At 40.4% G+C, this 19,415-nt stretch overlaps 1 protein-coding gene across 7 annotated transcripts in view; it reads right to left on the reverse strand.

Annotated features, from left to right (window-relative positions):
- bltp3b (bridge-like lipid transfer protein family member 3B) overlaps nucleotides 1–19,415 on the reverse strand; it is a 145,368-nt gene that overhangs the window by 67,006 nt on the left and 58,947 nt on the right. For 6 of the 7 annotated variants that reach the window (XM_086010215.1, XM_086010216.1, XM_086010212.1 and 3 more), the window contains exons 4-13: nucleotides 19,044–19,135; nucleotides 18,099–18,288; nucleotides 16,930–17,070; nucleotides 14,527–14,697; nucleotides 11,363–11,543; nucleotides 8,842–8,925; nucleotides 7,371–7,538; nucleotides 6,356–6,513; nucleotides 2,631–2,772; nucleotides 280–354 (exon numbers count right to left, since the gene is read on the reverse strand). In XM_086010215.1, the coding sequence (XP_085866341.1) occupies nucleotides 280–354; nucleotides 2,631–2,772; nucleotides 6,356–6,513; nucleotides 7,371–7,538; nucleotides 8,842–8,925; nucleotides 11,363–11,543; nucleotides 14,527–14,697; nucleotides 16,930–17,070; nucleotides 18,099–18,288; nucleotides 19,044–19,135 (1,402 nt within the window). The remainder of the gene's footprint in view (nucleotides 1–279; nucleotides 355–2,630; nucleotides 2,773–6,355; nucleotides 6,514–7,370; nucleotides 7,539–8,841; nucleotides 8,926–11,362; nucleotides 11,544–14,526; nucleotides 14,698–16,929; nucleotides 17,071–18,098; nucleotides 18,289–19,043; nucleotides 19,136–19,415) is intronic. The other variant, XM_086010213.1, reaches the window with a different exon arrangement.

Consider the following 19,415-nt stretch of genomic DNA (forward strand, 5'->3'; position numbering starts at 1 on the left):
TGTTCTACCTTAGCATAAAGCTTTGGTGTGAGGCTTCTTTTAAATACAAGCATGTGATATTGCAGCCTTAAGTCTTCATGGTTTGTTGCAATTCAGCAAAAATGCAATTTGGTGAAAACCCATTTTAAAAGTTTCAACTAAGCACATTATTTATTCTCCCAGATATGATTCAAGGAATGTCATGCAGAATAAATGGATGATAAAGCTTCATGATTTTGACAATCAGCCCCACCAACTAAAAACAAAACCATTTTAGAGAGATAATAATAGTAGTGTAACCTGTACAGCAAAGGAGATCTAGGACAGAACTCTGATGTTGGTTCTTTTCCAATCTGTCCAACACATTCCATATGGCTATAATACAAGGCCACAAGAATGAATTTCAATAAAAACAATTGGTCTGTACTTAAGGATACTTTCTGAAGTAACGTTAATATACAATGCATTTTAGTGAGAATATACTCACAGCTGGTACGTGTCTCACAATGCCAGGCAACACTACAAAAATAACATTAATTTTATTTTCTAAACAAATGTTATCCATAGTCACACATAACTTTGCATATACACTTTCTTTGAATCCATGTTACAGGATATCTATGAAATCTAGCAAATATAAATTAAGTATTTCTCTTTGACGGTTCTAAGTTCTTTTCACCTACTGGTGAAATAAAAGTTTTTGGTACCCTGACCACATTTACCACACGTTAATTCCATTTTCACTGCCCAGAAGTGAATTCTCTCCAGTATGTTTTAACTCAAAAGGTCCAATCTCTGAGATGTAATAAAATTTGCTGAACACAATGATGGTGCAATGCTGATGCTCATTCACTAGTGAAAAACCTTTAGACCTCAAATACATTTTTTGGGCTTCTACACAGTCAATATTTTCACAGTTCTTAATATTTACAATGAAGTGCATCATTTACATTTCACTCGTATTGATAGCTTATAAAAATAATGCAACACTATAGCATACAAACATTGGCAAGATGATGAAATGGTTATAATATTTCTAGGTCCCAACACTTCAATATTAATAAGACATTCATTAGCAAAAGCCAGTTTATTTAATTAGGCAGAATTCAATGGCAATGTAAGAGAACAGCTACAGCGTCCAGTATCTCCTAGCTATGTAGGACAAACCCCTTATGATATACCAAAATATAATGTATTATGCAACATGTTGCAACTCAAGTTTGCATAATAAAGCTGAGGGTGTTTAAGGAACAACACATGCATGTGATCTGCGTGTCTCTTTAGAGCAACTAACAGGTGCTGTAAAAAATATATTATGGTACAGTGCACTGTAAGGCCAAGAGGGTCATTAGGGAAATGAAGTATGATCAATGGGTTACATTAACCTGCAAGGGTGCAAAATTACATTAAAATTCTCCGAAGCCATTTTTCTATCGGCTAAAATTTGTCATCAACTAGTGATCAAGGGAGTCCCTTTGGGCTAGTGCCAATGACTGATGAGTTCTCAAAAAAATCCATGAAGGCATCCTCAGAGTCTAGCGAGAGCATTATACGCAGATGGTATTTGAACCAACAGACCAAGGGCCAACGTTCTCCCGAAGGTGCGCGGCCGCTCATCGATCGAGTGGTCCCGCGCAGGCCGCTCACCAGCTGTTGCCGCTGGAAAAGATAACTGGGCGCAGCAAATTTAAAGGGACCACGCACGAAAAAATAAATAAAGGGAACATTGCCAAGGACCCATCCACATGGAGTTTTCACAAAAAAAGTGTGCTGCACAGGTTGAAGGCCTTAATGACCCAACTTTCAGGGAGAAAATGGACACCACACCGTATTACCTAGCTTACAGCAGGTGTGGACTATAATCATAACAAAATCCTAAAATCTGCCCCAGGCAAGAGGGGGTAGAACAGTAATTGTCGTGGAGATCAGTGCAAGGAAACTCCAACTCACCTCATCTTCCGAGATTGGGAAACGGAATTATTTATTGTTTTTTGAGGCATGCTTATTCTCAATATTCCAGGGCACAGTGAAACTGAAAATAACCATGGAATCTTGCTGCCATCACCGGCTCTTGATGTGGTTCTTTGTTTTGCTGCATCAAGTATATTGGATATTCTGAAGGCTCATAAACCAATTGGAAAGGAACAGGCTGGATTTCATTTTCATGAGCAACATGCAAGATAGTTTTGGCTTAGTACAAGATTGTAGAACATTGTACAGCTCAGAGGATAGCCACTTACATTGCTTCCAGTAACCTTTGTAAGGCTTTTGACCTCGTGCCTCATAGTCCTCATGAAGAAGCTTGAGGTTATGTGAGAATATGACTGAGTCATAGATTTTATCCAAGATGAATACTCCAGTTCCAAGATCCATATAGAGTAGACAGGAATCTCACTAAGCCTCTCTCTCTCTCTCTCAAAACAAAGGTCAGGCAAGATTGTCCACTGGTACTCATCATATTTGAAATCTGCAGAAATAACCTGTGAGTTGGCACCATCTTGAAGTCCTCTCAACCTCAAAGACACCACACTTACCTTCTCCTCTCCATTCTAAAATCAAACAGTGCAATGGCTTTGCAGTCCAAATCCTTTTCATCCAACATATGATAAGAAAGTTTACATAATATAAAACAGCTTAATATAAACTCTTACTCGGGAAATTTTTTCCATCTGGGAAATAATATTCAGTGAATTCAATGTGAATAGCTGCCATCTCTGATGGAAGATATAAAGACTTCTTATTGCAGCAGATCATAGCTTTGGGGGAATCTCGACGCTGATCTGCTGTTGAAACCTGCAGGGGGAAAAAGTTAAGAATTTTATGTGGTTATCTTGATAGTGATATCACCAGTACTGTAAAGCTTTAGAGCACTAGCAAACAGAGTTCAAATCCCACTATAGCAACTTGTGAAATTGACTTAAATAAATTTAATAATTTGTGGGCTAGCACCAGAAAATGCCATGAAAGCTCTCAGACTGTCACAACAATACCCAACTTGTTCACTAATGTCTTTCAGGGAAGGAGCTAACACGCTAACCCAGTCTGGCCTACATGTGATGCCAGTTCCATGCTATGTGGTTGACTCTTAATGGCCTTAGGGCACATAGTGATGGGCAATAAATACTACTTTGGCAGGGTGGCTCACATCCCAAGAACAACAAAAACATTTTTTTTTAAACTTCTAATACTTAGGCTGATCAGTGAACAAGTCAGCACTTGCTGTGAATGGCCAGTCTTCTTGTGAATCACAAAAAAAAGTCCAAGATGCAAGTGCAAGTTGGGAGTTGTGGTCTGCAACCTGTGAGCTTCTTCAGGTATGAGTGATGGCTACGGGGCACAAAACTCCAGCTCCGCCTGGAAACATTGTTATGGGCATTTCAAATACTGAAAATGCTACCACACAGCTAAGTTTTGTAATTAATGCCTCAGTGATGTTGTAAATCTTAATCCAATAGCAAATCCTCAGATTTGTGGAAAATCCTGCTGTTTGGTGGTTTTCATCCATTCTTGCTACTTGCTGATTAGTACATTCCTAACCCGCCCAGTTGTGATCTTTTTTGCCATTTTTAAACATGAAATTTGAGCATACCAGACACCTGAAATGTGATGGACAAAACGCTCATGGTAAATCAGCTTACATGCCACTCTGTAAGAACAAGAGTGTTATACAACGTAATATCTGCTGCTAGTGTGCAGCTGTGTTCTTTTAAAGTCACAAAGCATAATTGTTAAGTAAACAGAGCCTACTGCTTGTTCAGGGAATTGTGCAGGAAGAAATGCAAATCAAAGTCCAGGATGAAATGTCGAGCTTTCACTTAAATGTGTTGCTAACATTAGTTTTTTTGTCAGACTAGGCATTCTGACTCCTGTATTATTAAAGCTGGTATGGGAGTGTCGCTGCACATTCCAAATTACTTGTTTAGTTTCTCATCTTTCTTAAAAAAAGATTGTTGGAAAAAATTTAATATAAGCCTGCACGAAGTTAGCCTGGAATAAATGTGCATATAATTAAGTACAACAAAACAGTGTGGCAGGGAAGTGTGATACAGGAACTGTGATGTGATGGACAGGAAATGTATACATGACTGGATCAGATCTGTGAAATCTTACTCTGACGACGGGCAGCTACCTCATTGTTGCTTCATGCCGTCAACATAAACTTTATTTGTTCCAATTACATGATTTATAGGAATTACTGTAATTTTTTAACCAAATACAGAAAAAAATCTCAAACAATAAAAGGCCATTTGATCCAGTAAGCTCGGCTCATCCAGAACTATGTATGATTATTCTATCATGGATTTCCCTTCTATATCACCTTTAGGGAACATCAAGTTCCTTCCCCTACCATTTCTAAAAAATATAATGCTACTGCTATCTCTGCAACCCTCAATTTACCGACTCAACAGAAAATGACCTCGCTCCTCTTTTAAAAAAAAATAAAATGTGTTGATTAACTCCACGTCAATTTATTTCTCTGGGAATCTGTTCCAGATATCCATTAACCTGTGTGGAGGATAAAGTTTTCCACTCTTTAATCTTGCTCAAAGCATATGAATTCTGTACTTCAGTATCAGGTGGGGGCATCCAGCACAAGGAGGCATAATCTTAGAATTAGAGCCAGCCCATTTAGGAGTGATATCACAAAGCACTTTTTTCACATAACAGGTAATATAATTCTGGAACTCACTCCCCCAAAAGACTATGGATGCTGTATCAATTAAAATTTAAGATGGAGATCGATAGATTTTTCTTAGTAAGGGTACCAAGGAATATGGAACAAAGGTGGGTAAATGGAGTTGAGGTACAGATCATCCATGATCTAACTGAATGGCAGAACAGGCCTATTCCTCATTTCCCCAAGTTAAATAACTTGTTTACTTCAATCTTATTTTGAAGACACACACCTCCCACTCAGTCTTCTTTTCTCTCGGGAACATTTAAATTTAGTTGCTTGAGCCTTTCTTCATAACTGTGTATCCCACTCTGAACCCTTTCTAATGCATCTACTGTATATCCTTTTAGAGGTAGGATAATCAAAATTGCACGCCACATTCCAGTATTAGCCTCATCATTGTTCTGTATGTCACTATAACTTATAATCCAATGCAATTATAGTCCATACTGAATTTGTCTTTTTAATAACTGCCTCACAATAAACAAATGCGTTAAGTATGATCCCAAACCTTTTCCTTTTTTTGATTCTTTCCCATTTACTGTTACCTGTAGCTACATGCATTACCCTATCGTATTAAAATCCCTCAGCCATATCTCAACCCATCCACGTAATTTGTTCATGTTTCTTTAAACACAGTAAATTGCCTTTTGACTCATTACCCGTCCATGAAGCTTGTGTCATGGGATGATTTAATACTATAGATACCTGTTCCATATCAACCATCATAAATATTACAAATAGCAGTAGCTCCAGAACAAACCCTTGCAGAAACCACACTGGTTACGCAAGCTGAATACTTTCCATTTATCAACGCCCTCTGTCTTTTGTTGCCAAGCCAATTGTCTATCCAGTTAGGTAATTTGTAACTATTACACGATGAGCTTCTTTTCTAGCCTCAAAGAACCTTGTCAAACGCCTTCTGAAAATCTAAGTAAATTATATTTACTGAATTACCCTCACTCCCAATCTTCGTTACCACCTCAAAGAATTCCAGGAGGTTTGTATGGCATGACCTGGGACTCAAAACCGTGCTGACTGCTCCCTGTGGTTAAAACTGCACTTAATTGAAGCAGCAACATCGTGAGCAAAAAAATCATTATGCTTAGTAGCTGCACATCATAAGCTTTTGATATTTTCACAGAAATCACAGAAATCAGAGAAACCCCACAGTGCAGATAGAGGCCATTTCGGCCCATCGAGCCTGCACCGACACATATCCCACCCGATCCCCGTAACCCCTACACCAACACATATCCCACCCTATCCCCGTAACCCCACGTATTTAATCCCCCTAACACTAAGGGTCAATTTATCATAGCCAATCAACCTAACCCGCACATCTTTGGACTGTGGGAGGAAACTGGAGCACCCGGAGGAAACCCACGCAAACACGGGGAGAATGTGCAAACTCCACACAGTCACCCGAGGCCGGATTTGAACCCGGGTCCCTGGCACTGTGAGGCAACAGTGCTAACCACTATGCCACCGTGATGGATTAAAATCCACATAATATGGATTTCTATTAGGCTTTTTTAAGGGAAGACATATATATATAAAATAAAAATATATATAATTATTAAACTATTTCTTAAGCAGAATTACAATGGTATTACATTAGAATTGAATGTAAGATTTGTGAAACAATTCAGATATTATACAGGTTAAATAAATTCCAGTTCTAAAATATCTAGTTCTCACCTGATAAATATTTAAATCCTCCACTCTGAATACAAAACAACTGGATAATAGTTTTGTCTTTGATTGCTGACTAGTTGCAGATGAAATATTAGCAGGACTGGTTCCTTTTGCCATCTGTTCTCTGCCTGTAGTTACAGGTTTATGTTTGAGTGTGGTCTCTACATAGAATTAAAAAAAGCATTTAAAGGACCAAAAATTAAATTCTTGAAATGACAGCTACTGTTCTATGAAGTTATTTTTGTTTCAAATACTATGCAAACAATGCAAGCACACATCATTCACAATCAAGATTCTTCAAGGGCCCTCTGTCAAGCAAATGGTTTAATCTGTCAAGTAATGCTTTAAGTAAGAAGAGATGTGCAGGTGATGAAGCTTCAAAGTGGTTGCAATCAGAAGCTCTAATTGATAAATATCCTGTTTGGGTACTTTTTCCCTTGAATGTGCAACCTAAGAAATGTGAAGAATCTCTCAACCCCAAAGCCAGCTTTGGGTGCAATTGATCCTCCTGTGGCCACTTTCTAGCACTCGATGATGCAAAATAAGTTAAAGCAGGACAATCAATTAACGGAATAAGTGGATGTTTCTGGTTTAAAAAAGCAGAAATAGCCAACAGCTTTACAATTTTTTGGTTGATTTTGCTAAATCAAATGGGCTTGTGTTTGGGAGAAAGGAAAGTAGCAAGTGGTGGTACTTTTAAAAACACATCTAATGGTCCATTTAAGAGAATGGACCTTAATTAATCACTGGTTGGAACTGTGGCCTCTGCAAAAGGTTAGTTAGCACCCCCACTTTAAACAGATAAACGTATACAAATCTTGCTTCCATTTCATCCTACACCTACCATGACCAGCACTGCAAGTTATATCTTGGCTGCAATTTATCTTTGAGCGCTGAACCTTTTTCATAGATAACTGGAACGATCTGTATCAGCAGTCAAGGAGTTAAGACATCTTCCAACCTCAATACAAGGATAATTTGGTACTTATTTTAAAGAAAGAACAAAAGACATACCTACCTATTAACACAGGTGGAGGTGGTGAAGTAGGTTTTGTTTTACTGTAATCCTTCACAGCTTGTTTCAGCATTTCAACATTAGACTTGAATTCCTTCAGTAACTCTTTTGCCCAGGTTGATCTAGTTTTTGCAGATTCATTATAGTACATCCAGTGCTGGCAGCTGTCTCCTGCAAATTATTTTACAAAACAAAGCTAGTCATTTCAGGAATTTCACTGCTATAGTCTGTCCCTTATGACATGTTTAAGGTTTTAACATTAAAATACTTGATTTTTCAAAAAGGTACATCATCAGATTCCTTTTGCGGGCAAAAAAACCCAATTACAATTGCTCTTAAGTGGCGGCCATTGCTACCTCTCCCTTCTTCAAGCAGTGTTACCAACCTTTTTAAAACTATTATTGTCAACTACCTGGTCACCGTCTCACATTGATCCAGACGGTTTGCTACCTCAGCGTCCTATTTGAACCACAGTTGAGCTTCTGACCATATATGCTTTACATCACAAAGACCGTTTACTTCCACTTCCCTAAAATTGCTCCTGCCTCAGCCCATCTACCACCAAACCCCTCATGCATGTCTCTGTCACCTCTAGACTCGACAATGCCAATGCTCTCCTGGCTCACCTCTCATCTTCCACCCTCCATAAACTTCCGTTCATTTGAAACTCTGCTGCCCGAATTGTATCCCGCGCCGAGTCCCACTCATCCATCACCCGTGCTAACTGGCCTGCATTGGCTGCAAGTCTCCCGAATGTCTTAAATTAAAAATTCTCATCCTCATGTTCAAATAACTTAATGGTCTTCCCCTCTATATCTCTGGAACCGTCTCCAGCCCTACAACCAAGAACCCTCCAACTCTAGCCTCCTGTGTAGCCCACACTCCCCTTGCCCCACTATTGGCCATCATGCCTTCAACTATCTAGGCTCCAAGCTCTGGAATTCCCTCCCGAAACCTCTCCATCTCCCTTTCCTCCTTTAAGACCCTACTTAAAACCCACCACTTTGACCAAACCTTTAGTCACATCTCCTAATATCATCATCTTTAGCTTGTTGTCGATTTTTGTCCGATTGTTTCTGTGAAGCAGCTTGAAACATTTTTCGATGTTAAAGGCACTATATAAATGGAACCTGTTGTTGTTTCAGAATCAATGACAAGCAATATTAAGAATTAGGAAAAATGACAAAGCACGGTTGAAAAGATAGCCTTTTTGGTTTTGAGTATGCTTTTAAAAGCAGAGGGAGTAGCAGTAAAGGAGGGGCTTAGGGAGAGAGTTCTAGAGAGTAGGGCAAAGACAGCTAAAAGTTGCCACCAATATGGGTGGGTGGGGTGCAAAGGAGGGTAGAGTATGAGGATTGAAGAGCAAAGGCTAAGATGTAGGGCTGGAGGAGGCTGAAGAGAGGTGGTGCAATGAGGTCATGGAGGGATTTGTGAATGAGTACTTTAGGAGTTTCATTGCATTTTAATGTTATACCTGCTCTGTGATAGGGATAGTAATCCACTGTAATCTGTGTAAAAGACAGCTGCATGGCTCCGCCTGTGATCTGTTTTGGAAATCCTGTCGATAGATGTTTGAAAACAAAAATTACTGGAACTATATCAACAAATTTTAAGAAAAAATATTGCAATCATATTTATTGTTTCCTAAAATATCCCCATCAATTAATAACCAAGCAAACCAGTCACCCACTTCCACTAAACTTTATACACTTAAATTTCAACTTTGGCAGATAATAGGTGAACTTTACCTGCGTGGTTATAAAATGTGTCCAGCCAAATCAAAGTAATTGAAAATAACAGACTTCCAGAAAGCCTTTGGCAGAATTAGAAACATAGAAGATAGGAGCAGGAGTAGGCCATTCGGCCCCTCGAGCCTGCTCCGCCATTCAATGCGATCATGGCTGATCATCCAAGTTCAGTACCCTGTCCCTGCCTTCTCCCCATATCCCTTGATCCCTTTAGCCTTAAGAAATATATCCAACTCCTTCTTGAATATATTTAATGTATTGGCCTCTACTGCCTTCTGTGGTAGAGAATTCCACAGGTTCACCACTCTCTGGGTGAAGAAATTCCTCCTCATTTCTGTCCTAAAAGGCTTACCCCTTATCCTTAGACTGTGACCCCTGGTTCTGGACTCCCCGACCATTGGGAACATCCTCCCTGCATCTAGTCTGTCCAGTCCTGTCAGAATGTTATAAGTTTCAATGAGATCCCCTCATTGGGCAATTCTGCCCAAAAAAGCAGTGGGAATTTGAGGTAATGCCTAGAAATAGATAAGAAATTGACTGGGCAAGTGATGTCGGGGGGCGGGGTGGCAGGGGAGTATAGACTGGTGACTTTACGGTTTCTAATTTACAACCACTCTGATTTGGATCCAGAAACTTAATGCAAATTCATTGAATTTCCAGAACTTGCTAAAATGGCACGACAGTCAAGTTTGATGAGGCAGAAAAGGGTGTAGAAAATAGCTAGCTAAAATCTACAATTAACCAGAACAGAGGCAGATGAAATTCAGTACAGTTAAGTTTAAGGTACTGCACATATTGGGAAAAAAAGAAAAACATACTCCCTGAATGGTGTTAAACTAGTTAAGTTTAAATTTGAAAGAGATCTGGGCTGATAAGTCTACTATCATTTAATAGGTCGAGTCACAATGGAGCAGCAAACAACAAATAGAATGATAAAACACACCTTGAATACCATATCCAGTTTCAATCACAAACCTTGGACCACGAGGCTGATTTCTACTGTCAGTTTTGAGTCATCAAGTAGAACTAGAGAAACTTAGGGTCTTGAAAGAAAGTGACTGAGAAGGGATCTTATAAAAAAGGTATAAAAATGTTAAACGGTATAGAGAAGGTATATCCACAGTACAGGAAACTTTCTGGTATCCAGCACCAACGGGACCGAGCTGGTGCCGTTAGATCAAAACTGCCGTAGAAACCAGCGCTAATGTTAAAACATACGGAGCTCAGAGCTCCGTGTGAAGCAACAAACCCTGTTGCTTAGCAACAGCTTCAAAACAGTCGGCGCAGCTTGCAAGCGTCTAGCTGAAGCGGTTGCTTAGCTACAGAGACGCTTGCAGAGCCAGGACTGGAGAAAAGAAGCAACGAAAAGAAAAAAAATTATCTGAACCGACTCCTGAATTTTGCCGGTAGATAGAGCTTTCCGGACATTTAACCTCCGGATAAACGAAAGTTTCCTGTACTATTTCAAGGTAAGCCTTGATAGTAGGGCAAAGACAAAGGGGTATAAACTGGTGAAAGACAAATTTAGCATTTTTCATGTCAGGAGGTAGCTTGTCACACAAAGAAATGATACAACACAGGTCAATTGTTGGGCCCAAAACCTTGCAGCCCATTTTTGTACCTTGGAGTCATTTCAGAGGCACTTGTGGATGCCGGGGAGGGGACAGTGAGGGAAAGAGGGAAAAAGGCAGTCTTATCTCGGTGGATGAGCTACGGTGGCCCAAATGGTCGTCCTCAATCTGTATTTATCTTGCAATCTGCAATTTGGAAGGCACACTCAAATATCTACAATCCCAAAACAAAATGCATGTTCTCTTACTGCAAGAATTGAGTACATTATTCCACATTCTTTATAAAAGAAATATATATGCTTACTATACATACATTCAATAATGACTGCCTCACTGATCTACTTGCTTCTTTGTAGTTAAATCTGCTCTTTTTATACTGTTTGGTGTATTCAGTAACAAGGGAACTACAGTAATACACAAAATGAACAGCTGCAAAGTTGTGAACTTGACTTAAATTGAACCGCACATAGGCAAAACTTTCATTTTTAACTTCACCATACTGGTTGTGTGTTTGAGTTTCATAACAGTACTTGAGCTCAATAGTGACATTGTAAAATGAAAGTTTTGCAAAAAAAAGTCTGAGAAATGCACATAAACTTTAAACAGAATTCTAGGTTTCAGCTGAATCATTTAAGTTCTTTGGTTAATAAAGACAGCAAGTCAGTGTACTCTGTACCTCTCTCCCTCGCATGAATGTCATCACAGATGTGCAGATCCAAATGAGAAATGATTAAATGATGAGATGTTTCCTTTACATCAAAAGCATTGAAGAGCTTGGCAAGAGCATCGTTTTGATCAGCTGCTGCTGTAGCTTGTGGTGTTCTAACCTGTTGGGAAATGGGAACCGGAGTTGCACTCTGCAAAGGAGAATGTATAAATATTAGGTCAATTCTGTCAATATAAATTTAGGTGAACAACAACCATTTAGAATACTCTGCCACCAAACAATAATTTAAAACAAATCAATAAAGCGTCTATGTTAATTACATAGATGCTTCAGTGATGCCAATTTATTATACTACTTGTTGAAATAGTGCTCATGCTTCCAAAGCCATTGTTGTCAGCTTCTGCAATAAACTCTGCTCCCTTGCCACCAGCTTCATCCCCTTAACAAACCACTTGCACAGGCTAAATCAGACTCGTGTAAAGCCTCAGTATCTTCTTGGATCCAGAGCCGAGCTTCAACCCCACATTTTATTCCATCGTTAAGATAACTTATTTCCACCTCCGCAACACTGCCCGCTTCCATTCCATCTCAGTCGCTCTGCTGCCGAATCCCATATCCACACTTTAGTCACTTCCAGATGCAACTTTGCCAAGGCTCTCCTCGTTGGTCTTTCATCCTCCCTAAACTCCAACTCAGCCACCCATATCCTGTCCCACACTTAGTCCCAATCACCCATCACCCCATCCTTTGCTGACATAGGCTGCCTGTCTCCAACACATTCAATTTAAAATCCTTGGCCTCGTCTTCAAATCTCTCCTCAGCCTCAACCCACCCTATCGTTGCAAACCCCTCCAGCTTTACATCAACGCTACACCCTTCAGTCCTCTAACTCTGGCCTTTTGTGCACTGCGCCCTCCCTTCATCACTTTTTCAGCCGCCTCAGCCCTATTCTCTCTAACTGCTTCTCTAAACCGCTCCACTTCTCTACTTTCAGCCCATCTCTTTTAACAAGCCTTAAGTCACCGTTCCTAATCTCTCTCCGCACAGCTCGTTATCTGTTCCTTTATCTAGTTATCCTTTCCCCACCCTCTGTGAAACACCTCGAGACACTTTCCATGTTAAAGATACTAACTATAATAAGTTGGTTCCAGCACACAAACAATTTGAGCACAATTACAACTGTGAATCAACCGTCACTATTTATATGAGACGTTAAACCGAGGCCCCATCTGCTCTCTCAGGTGGACATAAAAGATCCCATGGCACGATTTCGAAGAAGAGCAGGGGAGTTATCCCCGGCGTCCTGGCCAATATGTATCCCTCAATCAACATCACTACAAAAAATTATCTGGTCATTATCACATTGCTGTTTGTGGGAGCTCGCTGTGCGCAAATTGGCTGCCGCATTTCCTACATTACAACAGTGACTACACTTCAAAAGTACTTCATTGGCTGTAAAGTGCTTTGGGACGTCTGGTGGTCGTGAAAGGCGCTATATAAATGCAGGTCTTTTTTCTTTATTAGGCATGCAGTGGGTTGTGGAAATAAACTATTGAGTGGTGCTCTTCCCATCATAAATAATTTCTAGAGTTCACCTTTATCTCAACGTGTATTCTATTCATTAACAATTTCTTTATTTAAACAGTTTAGATTTTCATACAGTGCCCTATTCCAATAGTATTATGCTATCCCATAAATAACCAGGTAAAAATAACACGTGATATAATCTTAGATTAAAGGTCAATTTCATTGTACAATCTTTTAGTTAATGCTTTTTATGTATAAATATATTGCAGGAAGGTTTAATTCCCATAGCTCCCCTCCCAAAAAAGGGAGCAATTCAGATTGTAGCAAAATAAGCTGAATAAGGGCTTCCAACAACAACTCTACTGGTTGAGGCAGAGAGTACATAAACCATGCAGACTCGGAAGATCCCAGAGTTGATTGTGCTGTGTTAGATTTTCTCAGCTGGAGCTGCAGTTGGGGTGCTACAATTGGCCTCAACACCCCTTGATTAGTGAGGGCAAAATCGGGCAAGGTTTCCTCTCCTGATCATTACCCAGCAACCCGTGCTAGAACTGCTCAAGTGTGGATGCCGGGTGAGGACCGAAATGAGGCTGGGCTGTGATGCCCCCAAGTGGTCAAGTAACCTGCCCAGTGCCCAGAGAACCATACCCCAGTGCACGTCAACACCATCAGGAAAGGGAGATTAGTGTGAAAATAATGAATAGAAATAACTGACTAGTGATCAACTATTGGAAGTCATTGTAAATGCACAACAATGCAATGGATATGCATTGTCAGTCGAGGGCACTATTATAGTTTTGTGCAACAGAAAACATCCGAAACACATCACCTTCTGGGATACAAAAATTTCACTGTTTTCATAAATAACAGAAATCTCTTAACTGTTCTGTATGAAACATCATTCTTTTTAATAGCTAGGAAGTTAAACTCTCAACAAACTTTAAATCACAAACTGTAGAAAAAATTCTAGAATCTGGATTGTAACTGTAATAAGCACCTGACCTCCAGGTTGAGTTATTAATTATTAAATTGTACTGCAAAACACCATCATACGCAGGCTGTTTCATTCTAATCCACACAGATCTCCCTAAGACAACTGTCAATTGCACTGTGCTGACAAACAAACTTAAGGAAAACACTAATTTTATATACTCTATTTCTGAGAGTGAGTTAAAGGCAGTGATTCCATCTCAGGGCTCAAACAACACACAAACCACTTGAGCTTTACGCTCTCAGCTTAGGTTATTAGCACTCCTCAAAGGATTCACTGCTTTGCTACACTCCTGGGTATGTGTGATTCTATAAATAATGAGATTAGTTTTCTGTACAGCTCAGCTGCTAATATTTAAATATAAATTATTTACCTTGGGCATTTACAGTATCATGCTGCTATAAAGTTTTCATTCTGTAATGTTGTTAACATTTAAATCTATAAAATTACAAAAAGAAATGCATACAATAGGAACAAGTGCCCTTGAAGGCTTAACCCCCATTATAAAGCACACAAGCTTATGCTTTCACTGCTACTTTTGTTAATACACCAATCACAAGCCTTGGCCATGATACCAATTTATGTACGTTTATTCCCATTTGGATTTGTTATTCACAAAATAAAACTCTAAAATGGAAGAACTGTAAATACAGACCTGGGTGGGTTCAGAAGCCATACTCTTTCTTTGCTGGGCAGATTTTTCCATGGCTTCACTCAGAGATTTTGAATATTGTGCCATTGCCTTCAGCTGGGAGTCAGTCAAAACCCACAACAAATCATCCAAAATAAGCACCAGCTTTGATGCCACCACGTTACAATCCTTTAGCTGTTCAAGTAAGAGAAAAGAAGAAAAATTAGATCTTAAATCCTACCTGAGACTCAATACATCCAAACCCAAGCTAAAATGGGAATTGCAGTGAACTCATTCTGCTACAAAATGTCTCTCAAGCATTAACAAGTTATCCAGACCTGAAACATTAACTCTGTTTCTGTCTCCACAGATGCTGCCTGGCCTGCTGAGTATTTCCAGCATTTTCTGTTGTTATTTAACAAGTTATCACTGCATTAACAATGATGATGGCGACAAGCGTGACAATGGATACATCTTCATCATCGGCTTACATATTTCACAAGGTGGGAGCAGCTCACAAAAAGGAATGGTACAAGAACATTACAGTAAAGCACCAGTCCTGATGGAGTGCTTGGTTGTCCAGTGTGGCAATAAAAAGGATAATTGTCCTAATTAATTCATTTTTGTAATTTTCCATCAGTCAAACCATAGTAATGCCATTCTCTATGATTGGAATGGCAGGCAGCTCAGTCGACGGATAGCTTAAGCTATTGTTGGTCCAGGTCCCAGGTGACAAACAAACTTCTCTTAAGCCTGTTTCCCAACCCTTCCCCCACAAATCATAACAACAACAGCAACTTGTATTTATATAGCGCCTTTAACGTAGTTAAACATCCCAAGGCACTTCACAGGAATATTGTAAGTCAAAAAATTTGACACCGAGCCATATAAGGAGAAATTAGGGCAGGTGACCAAAAGCTTGGTCAAAGAGGTAGGCTTTAAGGAGCATGTCTTAAAAGGAGGAAAGAGAGGTAGCGAGGCGGAGAGGTTTAGGCAGGGAATTCCAGAGCTTAGGGCCTAAACAACAGAAGGCACGGCCACCAATGGTTGAACGATTATAACCAGGGATGCTCAAGAGGGCAGAATTAGAGAAGCACAGATATCTCGGGGGGGTTGTGGGGCTGAAGCAGATTAGAGATAGGGAGGGGCGAAGCCATGGAGAGATTTGAAAACAAGAATGAGCATTTTGAAATTGAGGTGATGCTTAACCAGGAGCCAATGTAAGTCAGCGAGCACAGGGGTGATGGGCGAACGGGACTTGATGCGAGTTAGGACACAGGCAGCCGAGTTTTGGATGACATCAAGTCTACGTAGCATAGAATGTGGGAGGCCAGCCAGGAGTGCGTTGGAATAGTCAAGTCTAGAGGTAACAAAGGCATGGATGAGGGTTTCAGCAGCAGATGAACTGAGGCAAGACCGGAAACAGGTGATGTTACGGAAGTGGAAATAGGCGGTCTTAGTTATGCCGCGGATGTGTGGCCGGAAACTCATTTCAGGGTCAAATATGACACCAACGTTGTGAACAGTGTGGTTCAGCCTCAAACAGATGTTAGGGAGAGGGATGGAGTCAGTGGCTAGGGAATGGAGTTAGTGAAATTTTCTCTCATTAAATATGGAAACTAAGAAAGTCTAGCATACTCACCTCCCAAAGGAATACCACTATACTTGCACACACATCAGTGATCCACAAATACAATGTAGCAGCCTCTTGTGCTGCAAGTGAATTTTCTGATTGAAAAGAATTGACTGCCCCATCAGCTCTTTCAGTAGAATATAAATTGGTGGTACCAAAGACCAAAGGGTTGTATTTAGAAAGTAGGAGGGCATGTATTGTCTGCAGTTGTGCGGCAAAAATAGTACAAGACCATCTCTTGAATGTAACTTTTCTTATATAAATACTTTTGATATCATGGTACCACAGCAGCATTATAGGTTTGGTTTTGGCAAACTAAAATCTTGCTATGACACTGGCAACAAAAGTGCAGGACAGCACAAAGGTGGAAGTTGAAGGCATGGGAAGCCTCCATGATTTTTCACCTCCACCAATGCCACTCTGAACAGACCAGAATGCCTAGGGTCATACACAAGTGTGAAATTAACCTAAATTTTGATTAATAATGTCTTCTGGCTGCAGGTCCAACCCTTCAGCATTGTGGCCAACCAAACAACTTTTTGTAGTCTTTTTCATGTTAAAATCTTCTTAAAGACACGTTCTAAAGATACGTCTAAAACGCATAAAAACATTTCCAAGAAAATTGTTGACAGTTTCACTATAATGTGTTCGCTTTGCCTGTCCGCCTCAATAACTTTTACACTTTCGCCACTCTTTCCTTTTATCCAGTACTTAACCGACGCCATTTTGGTGTTGCATCTTAGTGACATTGCTTTTTTTTTCCCCCTCAAAAGAAATAATTTACTATTTCGTACCCTTCGCTTCAAGCTGACTTTCAGCTTGGACTGGTTTGTGATGAGCCTCACTGGTGCACTCAGGATATCATGTTCCTCGTTCTGGATAGCATCTGCCTCTATTCGGATCATCTGCCAGGTAATCTCCTTGAATGTCAGAACCTGCGCATACAAGAAGCGATTCAGCAGTCAACCACCAATAGCAAATACTGTATCAGGATTCTCCTTAAATAAATTAGGCCCAGGAATAAAACCGGGTATCATTGTGTTAAACTGAAATGCCACAGGCTTTTATTACAGCACTGTCAGACCTTGTCTCTGGTCTAAGAAACTCACAAGTGGTACATAGCTTAAGAGGCACGATGGCATAAGTGGTTTTCTGGCACAATTCACAAGCTGCCGCTGGGAGGTGGTGAGTAGAGGTTAGTTATTTCATGGGGAGGGAACAGAAAAAATCAGAAAATATGAGTCAGCCCAGGCCTGCCTGACACATCTATTTGCAGTGAAACAGCAGTGCTGGAGATCTGGAAGCAGGTCCACTTGGACTCTTAGCTGAATTCTCAGTGCATGAGAAGAAGAAGGGTGAGGAAAAATACATTTGGAAAATAAGCAAATTTTAAAACAAAAATCTAAAAGCTTTGGTTTGCTTACTTTGAAATTACAGAAATCTCATCAATCAACACAAGAATCAGGAATAAGTATAAAAACAGAGTCAATAATGCCCATCCCCAAATATGGTCATGTATCGAAGAGCATGCAGAGACTCCCTAGATCAGGAGGTTCTGCTTTCTCAGCCCTCAATAGAGCCTAACGTAGGGTCAGGGGGGTCACTGGGAGCATACATGTGTGCTTTCCCAGGGGGAGGAGACCAGTCTTCAGGCGAATTTTCAGGCCTCTTCGGCAGACTGCTGCCCTCGTGGCGGAGCGCCTCCAATTGGCAGACTAATTACTGAACCTCCCTCAGATTCTGAAAAGTGCTTCAGAGTGGGTTAAGGAGGTTCTCTACAGACACATCTCGCCAGTTACACAGATTTGCACCCCCATCACAAAAATTCTGGTATTCAACCAGTCATTTAAAAAAAATAGTTTTTGTCAATCAGTCAAGTAAAAGCAAATTTCAAATTCATCATCAATGAACTATGGAATGGAGTAGCAAAGAAGAAGAATTCCAAAAGAAAGCTAGTATTTACCTCCCCACGCTGAGGATCGTGTATTCGGGTGAACCGTAGGTCACTTTGTTGCCAGCTTGTATTTACACTATGTATTTGCAGCTGGGACAACTCAAAAGATGCATTGAAAGCTTTTGCGTTGATTTTGATAATGATGGAATTCACAGAAAGAGAGATGCCTTCTACAACTTTTTCAGCAAAGCCATATTCACTACAGGAAGAATAAAATTAAAAAGCAAGTCGTTACCTGAAGAAATATACTCTCACAGTACACTTAACATTTCAATCCTAAGTTAACTGCCTATTTCATCGCTTTTTGAAAGCAGTAAAACACAGAATAGTCATTGATTTAACACAAATAAAAATGTGTACAGGTAGACTATCCTTTATCCCAAAACCTCGGGACCAGCCGAGTTTCGGATAAAGGAGAATTTCGGATTTCGGAAGGTAGGTCGGCGGGGGGGTCGGCGGGGGGGTCGTGCGCACGACTTACGCTGACGCTCAGTGTAAGTCAGTCGGGGTCGTCGGGGGGGTCGTCGGTGTCGGGGCCGGCGGGGGGGATCGGCGGTTGTCGGGGCCGGCGGGGTCCGCGGGGGGGTCAGCGGTTGTCGGGGCCGGCGGGGGGTCGTGCGCACGACTTACCCTTTATCCGAACTTCCGAAACCGGAACCCTCTAAAAACCGAAGGTTTTTTCGTTCGTACGCACGACTTACGCTGAACGAAAAAACCTTCGGTTTTTAGAGGGTTTCGGTTTTCGGAAGTCCGGATAAAGGGTAGTCTACCTGTATTTTTGCACCAAATTTCAACTTGGATTATATTTGAAGTTTAGATTCAGAGAAAACAAAACCTACTTCCAAATAAAATAATAAAAATTAATAATACGCTGTATACTGAATTGGAATCCTGGTTGCATTTCTGCTACAGCAATTTTCCTGAATGTGTTAGAGTTTTGTCTTAATGACTTACCTTTGACCTGAAGCTGTCGCAATAGGAGATGGTCCATTAGGAGGCCGAGGCTCCTCACAAGTTCTCATCTCCATTTCTACCTTATCCAGGTACTAGATGAAAACAAAAAAAAGTCACAAAATCCAGACTAAAGTATTTGGCTAAACAGATCATTTCAGTTGTTCAGCTATCTCACGTGATATGAAAGCCAATTCAAAAATGAACCTCTCTTTGGAAACTTTTCTCATCTTACACCTCTGCTTTTGAAAACATAGAAACATAGAAGATAGGAGCAGGAGTAGGCCATTCGGCCCCTCGAGCCTGCTCCGCCATTCAATGCGATCATGGCTGATCATCCAAATTCAGTACCCTGTCCCTGCCTTCTCCCCATAT

This window comes from Somniosus microcephalus, chromosome 17 (genome assembly GCF_052327205.1).
Source record: "Somniosus microcephalus isolate GS21.2 chromosome 17, FLI_Smic_1.0, whole genome shotgun sequence".
Taxonomy (NCBI): domain Eukaryota; kingdom Metazoa; phylum Chordata; class Chondrichthyes; order Squaliformes; family Somniosidae; genus Somniosus; species Somniosus microcephalus.